Source organism: Vigna radiata, chromosome 9 (assembly GCF_000741045.1).
Source record: "Vigna radiata var. radiata cultivar VC1973A chromosome 9, Vradiata_ver6, whole genome shotgun sequence".
NCBI lineage: Eukaryota > Viridiplantae > Streptophyta > Magnoliopsida > Fabales > Fabaceae > Vigna > Vigna radiata.
This window is the reverse complement of record NC_028359.1, coordinates 9,410,661-9,417,706: the sequence shown is the minus strand read 5'-3', so window position 1 is coordinate 9,417,706 and position 7,046 is coordinate 9,410,661. Positions and strand designations below refer to the sequence as shown.

The window sequence follows — 7,046 nt, the reverse complement described above, 5'->3', positions numbered from 1 at the left end:
CCATGGCCTTGAGGAGCAAAGAAGTTGGAATTGGCTTGAGATCATAACTTCGAAGGACTTGGGAGCAATTCAGTTAGGCTCAGTTAGCAGCCCTCCGCTTTCAGTACAGATAAGATATCTGATGCTGGTAAGCGATTACGGGGTCTCTGTAATCGCTTACCAGGCCTTGTGACCTCCACTTCCTTCAACATTGTTGAAGAGGAGACAACCACCCATGGAGGTGCAAACAAAGTTGGAATTGGATGGAGTTGATAACTTCGAAGGACTTGTGAGCATTTCAGTGAGGCTCAGTTAGCAGCCGTCCGGTTTTAGTACAGATAAGAAATCTGATGCTGGTAAGCGATTACGGGGTGCCGTTAATCGCTTACCAGGTCGCGAATTGAATTTTGTACTAGATCTTTAGCGCTGCTGACTGAGCTGGGGTAAATGGCTCCCAAGGTTTATGAAGTTAGGTAATAAAGTGATTTGAGATGATTACAAGTACAATTTTGAACTTATGACAACGTATTCTACATGGAAATTATTGTTTTAAACATGAGCAATTACATTGTTAAAAGGGAATAACACTTGTGTAATTAATGATAACATTAGATGACAATCTTTGACAATTAAAAGGAATAAAGTAGTTCATTACTTTAAAGATTGACAATTACAATAACAAACAACGAGCAACAATTGCTAAAACACAAAGTTCAGAAATAAACAAAACGACAGAACAGAACATTAAAGAAATATTCGTAATCTAACTAGGTGGTGGTTGATTGTGTTGATTGCGTAAGTTTATGAGTTCTTGCTCCACAACTCCGACACGATTGTCAATTCTGTCAAGCCTTTCGCCAACGAACATGCGTAGGTCTTGAATTTCTTTGATCACGTCAGTGAATGTTGCAGAACATGATTGTTGTGGGTTTGGACATTCTTCTGTTTTTTCAGCATCATCATCACCTTCATCTGCTTCTTCATTGCCTTCAACATCTTCCACACTACGAACAGGCTCCTTGTAAACCCAAATACCTTCAGCATTCTTATGATAACCAAAAGTTTGTAGGACTTTTAAAGTAATCTGTTGCTTCCTTTTTACTTGGGTAAAAGGATCACTGTCAGAGACCACACCAAAATGTTGCAGGAATATGGTAATTAGATGGGGATATGGTAGTTGGCTGTTGTCCCTTGTTGCCTTTTTCATCCTGTTTCGAATCAGATGCCCCCAGTTTATCTGAACAGAATTCATTAGTGCCCACAGCAACAAAATGTCCTCCTCTGTTGTTTGTGCAACATTTGTGTAACGTGGAAGTAAAATCCGACAAATGACATAGTGTAGTATCCTTGTGTCGAACCTTAGCTTGCCTGCAGTTATTCTACCTTTTAAGTCTTCACCTTCTTTGCAAAGGATGCCTTAGCAGTAACAGAGTTGTATTCCTCCTTCCAGTCATCAACGATAGCTCCTTCAAAAGGCACACCTACGGACGGGATGGAAGTAAGTTTATGAAAAAGAGAGGGTTTGATTGTGATTTTCACCTTTTTCACCTCCGTTCGAATTACTCCCGAATCTGAAATGCGCATATTGCTGTAGAAAACTCTCACTAATTCGGGGTAGTAGTGCGTTCTGCAGGCGACAAATTCATTTAGCCCTGCTTTCTTCAAGATATCATAGAATTCGAATTCACCAGGTTGCATAAAGTCCTCTGAAAGATACTTTCCTTCGAGGATTGGGCGTTCAAAGAAATGAGCAGCGAATCGTTCATACTGTTCATCGGTTGAGAACAGATCATTGGCTGCAACTTGTGGCGATAATGGAGGGGACACTGGCTCTGGAATTGTAGGCGCCGTTCTGGACGACGAAGCCTTCGTTGTCTTCTTTGCGCGAGGTGCCATTTGGGGTTATTAGGGTTTGCAAAGTGTGTTGTAGATGAACCTAATATTAGGGGTTATTGTGTTTTTAATGAGTAATGTAGTTAACGGTTACAATTAATTGCAATGGGGCAGTGGGTTACAGCAGTTCCTCCATCCAGTCATGGCGACGTGTGCTGAACCTGCAACTGCAAACAAAACTCACAGGCCCATTATGGTAATCGATTACGTTAATGTAGTAATCGATTACAATACAGCTTTATTAATACAAATTTGAAATTTATTTATTTGGCAACGACGTAAAAAACACCACTAAGTATACTCAATCGTCTATTAACAAAAAGCAGTAGCGTCTCATGTAATAACAACAAACATGACTTTTATATATTCTCAAAAGTGTTATGGACCGCAGAGAGCAACGACATGAAGCCATTAGGAGCAACTTCAGATAGTTGGGATATCTGTATTGTTTGGGATGCAGATTCCATGTCCTGGGGGTTTTGTGCTCCATTAAATGCTGTGGCTACCTGAGTGCATAAAGTAACACACATTACCAACACGTAACATAAGATATCAATATTTGTAGTAATGATAATTATGAGATATAACATTTAATGGTCTCACATTGGGTTCTAAAGGTGTTGTTGAAGAATTTCTTTTACTTCCCTTTGATTTCTTTTGGCACCTTCTTTCAACGGTTGATTTCAATCTGTTAGTTCTTGGTCGGCCTTTTCGCTTAACCGCGACGGGACTGCGAACAAGTACGTCACTACTTCCGCATGTATTGTAGGACGTATTTTGAGGAACGGCGTTCTCATACCTTAATTGTCCTCCCTCACTTACGATATTATTTTTCAGACTTGAGGTCACCCCAAACTTTTGAGCAAGACATTTCAAATCTTTTTCCAACTGATCAGAAGCACATTCAGATTCACATGCAGCCTCAGCCAGATTATAGAACTGCTTACACAAAGTTTGGTATCTTTGCATCTTGGGATCAAGTTGTAAAGAACTATAAGCTGCTCTAATAAGTGTATGCTTTCTTCTGATGTTTTTGCTCCAACGGGACAGTACATATTTTGAGGGTACATGATGAACATCTTCCTGACCTAGAACCAATAGCGAATGCCTGCATATAATGCCTCTAAACTCAAACAAAAGGCAGGAGCAAGTAATTTCTTTTAAAACAGGATCAAATTGAACATGATAATATTTTGGCACACATTTTCCCTCCCACATGCACTCTTCTTTGATTGTGTACGTGTTGAGAATACTTTCCTTCAATGTCTCTTTAATGAAACAATTCATCCTTGATCGAAACTCATTTTGTACTTCCTCAAATTTTGCATGAGTGTACTCAACTTGAAATTGTCTCTCAATTGGTGATTGAGACCCACATGCAACTGTTGTATTTAGAGAGGCAAAATCAGCTTCTAATTCCTTTTGTGCCTTAACCTTAAGAGCATTATCGTATTGAATCACAAATTGTTGCAAGGTGGTAGTGGAATTAATAAAACCATCAAAGAAAGCATTCATACCCTCGCTTCTTTGAGTAGTTGACATACCAGCCCAAAAGTGGTTCTTCAAGTAGCATGGAACCCATTTCGCTCTCTCTTCGTACAAATTACATAGCCAATCATTACTTTCCAAGAAATGTGTGGTAAGTAGTCGTTTCCAACCAGTTTCAAAGTCAATTGCAGTAGCAGACTCATAGACAACCGCTTTGATATCAGACTTGATCCCAACATAATTCTTATATCCTTGGAATTTTTCGGGTATTTTTTTCATTATGTGCCACAAACACCACCTATGTTTTGTGTTTGGGAAAACTTCTTCAATTGCATTAGCCATGGCCTTGCATTGATCGGTTACAATACTGTTGGGCGCCTTGTTCCCCATGCATCTTAACCAACAATTAAATAACCATATGAATGAATTAGTGTCCTCTGATGAAAGCAATCCACAACCAAGTAAGATTGACTGTCCATGGTGATTAACTCCCACAAATGGAGCGAATGGCATGTCGTACTTGTTGGTTAAGTACGTGGTGTCAAACGACACGACATCACCGAACTCCTCAGAAGCAGCTCGGCTTCGAGCATCTGCCCAAAAGACATTAGTAATTCTATTATCTTCATCCATCTCGATGTCATAAAAGAATTCATTATTCTGGTCTCTCATTTTTGAGAAGTGTCGAAGCAATGCCTGTCCATCACCTTCCTTACACAGGGACCTTCTATGCTGACCAATGAAGTTCCTAGCATCTCGTTCAACAAATTGCATGTTTTCATATCCACCCGCTTCACTAACCATGCTAAGGAAACTCTTATTAATACGAACTCCAGCATCATCATTCACTTCCAAAGTGTGCTTCGCATGCATGTTCAATTGCCTGTTACCACGGATTAGATTGGAGGTTTGTGGACACAGGTCATGACTGTGATCTAAAACTACAGTTCTGACAAACCATTTCTCATTTTTCCGTGCTATGGTTATTCCAGCAGGACATTCATTAGTCTGACTTGGTAGAGTTTTTACCTCTGGACGAACGCTGGAAACATATTTACCTTCCCTGGAACAAACCAATCTCAAGTAGTAGACTATGTTGTTCCTATCCTTTTTTGAGGTTCTGGTTCGAATGCCAAATCCACATCTCTTACCGTATTCGTGGTAAAATTTCTTTGCATCTTCCATTGTGTCAAATGACATGTCCAAACTAGGAACCAAACTTAAACTATTCTCTTCTTCCGTATTACATGCCTCATTCATTTCATCAACCAAAACCATGATGGATTGTTCTATATATTTTAAAAAAAAAAAAATATACAAAACAAAGATATAACAATTCAAACAGAGTGCAATAAATATATGAAACTTAAAAGCAATAAAAGTACCCAAGCATTGAATAGAAGGAGGTATGCTTACAGTTCCGGTGGTTGAACCAATTCATTCAATACTGCTTTAATGGTTCTGAGGTCGTTCTCACCAACAACCCAAATAAGCCTTCAATGTAGTGTTAATTGAACGTGAAAGAAACGGCAATGAAAGTGTGTTTCATTGAAGGAGAAGAAGACAGAGAACTTGTGAAGGACTAAAAACTTAGTACATTTTACGAGATTAAGGTATGAAGAATTTATTGGTTTTGGTGGTCCCATATGACAGGGACATACTACAACAATCACCATTAAGGAAGGATCATTAAATGCATTTAATGCATTTCATAGATTAGGTTATAGGTGTCATCAGGTTGAGTGTACAACTCACTTAAATATTTGGGATCATTAATTGCTACAAAGTAAAAAAGGTGTGTACTTTACTGGATGCAGTGCAAAATTTCAGTTGTCATTACGCCTCCATTAAGTAATTTAAGAAAATTTTAAAAAAAGTAACAAAAAAGATTACTCAATATATTTTGGATGGAAGCAACATTACTTTTTCGGATTGTAATACTTTACAATACTCAATTCAAGTGTAATTTGGAAAAGAAATTATTATTTCAAAAATTATTACTACATCATAATGTACTATGTCTTTATATATGACCAATCTGTCTAAGGTTGGAAGTCAGTCTCAGTTTTATTCCCTTCACGAAGGATTCCAAGTAATATCCATCTGCCAAACATCTTAGGAATTCTAAGTGAAATTTTTTCGTTTTTCCTTAACATTGATTTAATGTCGTTGCAGATACTTATACAATGGATGCTTGGAAAGGTCTTCAAATTGAGGAGGATGTCCTGGAATCCTTCTTGAAAAAATGCGATAGTTCATCGTCATTGATTCCTGGTCCTGCTGGAAATGTCCAGGCAGCTATTATGAATAGGATAAGTGATGATACCCGTACTACACAACAATTTGCTGAGGAAGTTGCAAAAGCAACCTATGAAAGAGATTTCAATTCAAATCCATGGAAATGGGCTGAGATGTACATCCAACACCATGGTCAGTGATTCTATATACTTTGTCCTTTTAAGACTAGGTTGCCTTCGCACTGAAAAAAGTAAACATATGCAGATATTGTGGGAGATGGTGATATCAATAATGTCAACCAGCTACATACAGCAAGATCAGTGTCAACCCTTCACATTGTTGCTTGTATTGTTAAGGAGTGTAACCCAAATGGATTGGGTGATATGAAACTCACTCTAAAGGTAATATTTAACCTTAACATAATTGTATGGACCTAATCTTTACGTATTGTGATATTATTTCTTACCAGGACCCTAGTGGGACAACGAAGGCGTCCTTACATAACAAGGTTCTTAACGATCCAATTTTTGGTCAACAAATCAGTGTTGGTTGCGTTATCATACTTAACAATGTAACCCATGTTATTCAAACTTCTATTTATACTGCTTAAGTTATGGTATTGTTACTAATATAGATTGCTTGTTCTGATTTAGGTTCGTACATTCTGTGCTTTTCCCCCAAACTGTTACCTTAACATAGTGCTTCGAAATGTAGTCAAAATTTTTCCCGCTGACATTTGTCCTCCCACTAAAGAACTCGTCATGGAGACACAGAAACCAGTCATTCGACCCCTTGACCTTCAAGAACCAAATATTGGTGAAATAATGCGAAAAGTAAGAAACCGTCATCATCTACAACCATCTACATCCAAAGCACCAGACAACAACAACGGACAAAACTCTAACGAAGCTTAAATATATTTCAGTGCAGTTGTTATTCCATATTTGTTTTAGGTCCTTCGGTGTAATGTCTACTATATTTGAATATTTTAATTTCGATGACCATAATAGGTAAATTGGATCGATGTAATTTATAGTTTGTCTTTGGGATTACTGTAATATTTGTAATATTTATGTGGAATGTACTATGTATTTGCGATGACTGTAATATGCATTTGGAATTATTAAAAATTGTTATTTTCTCGCCTTTCCCAAGTGTTCATGACCAATGATTTGTTTTCAATTTTTATAGTATTGTTCCATTACTTTAATGTGAGCAGCGTTTATAAAACCAGTGAGCACCCACCAAGAATCAGTACAGCATCCATGCACTCCAGTTGTAATCGTTTACGTGCTCTCTGTAAGCGATTACGGTACCCAATCTCATCTACAAAGAAGCAATACACCTGAAAGTCACAAGTCCACTTGTACCCTTGCCACCTAACTCCATCCATCTTACCAGACAACACCCAATTGGGAGCAGCGTTTATAAAACCAGTGAGCACCCAC

General features: G+C 38.1%; 1 protein-coding gene across 1 annotated transcript; it reads right to left on the bottom strand.

The window, feature by feature from the left end:
• Positions 1 to 2,231: 2,231 nt before the first annotated feature.
• Positions 2,232 to 4,638, bottom strand: LOC106773268 (protein FAR-RED IMPAIRED RESPONSE 1-like). Its single transcript, XM_014659975.1, has 2 exons — positions 2,476 to 4,638; positions 2,232 to 2,378 (listed from the first exon to the last, which is right to left on the bottom strand). The coding sequence occupies exons 1-2, from the start codon at positions 4,636 to 4,638 to the stop codon at positions 2,232 to 2,234; spliced, it is 2,310 nt and encodes a 769-aa protein (XP_014515461.1).
• Positions 4,639 to 7,046: the final 2,408 nt, after the last annotated feature.

Excerpts from the sequence above, each read along its gene's own strand:
- LOC106773268 (XM_014659975.1), bottom strand. The coding sequence starts at position 4,638 with ATGGTTTTGGTTGATGAAATGAATGAGGCATGTAATACGGAAGAAGAG. Across the intron at positions 2,379-2,475 it reads CAACACCTTTAGAACCCAAT|GTAGCCACAGCATTTAATGG; the intron begins GTGAGACCATTA and ends TTATGCACTCAG.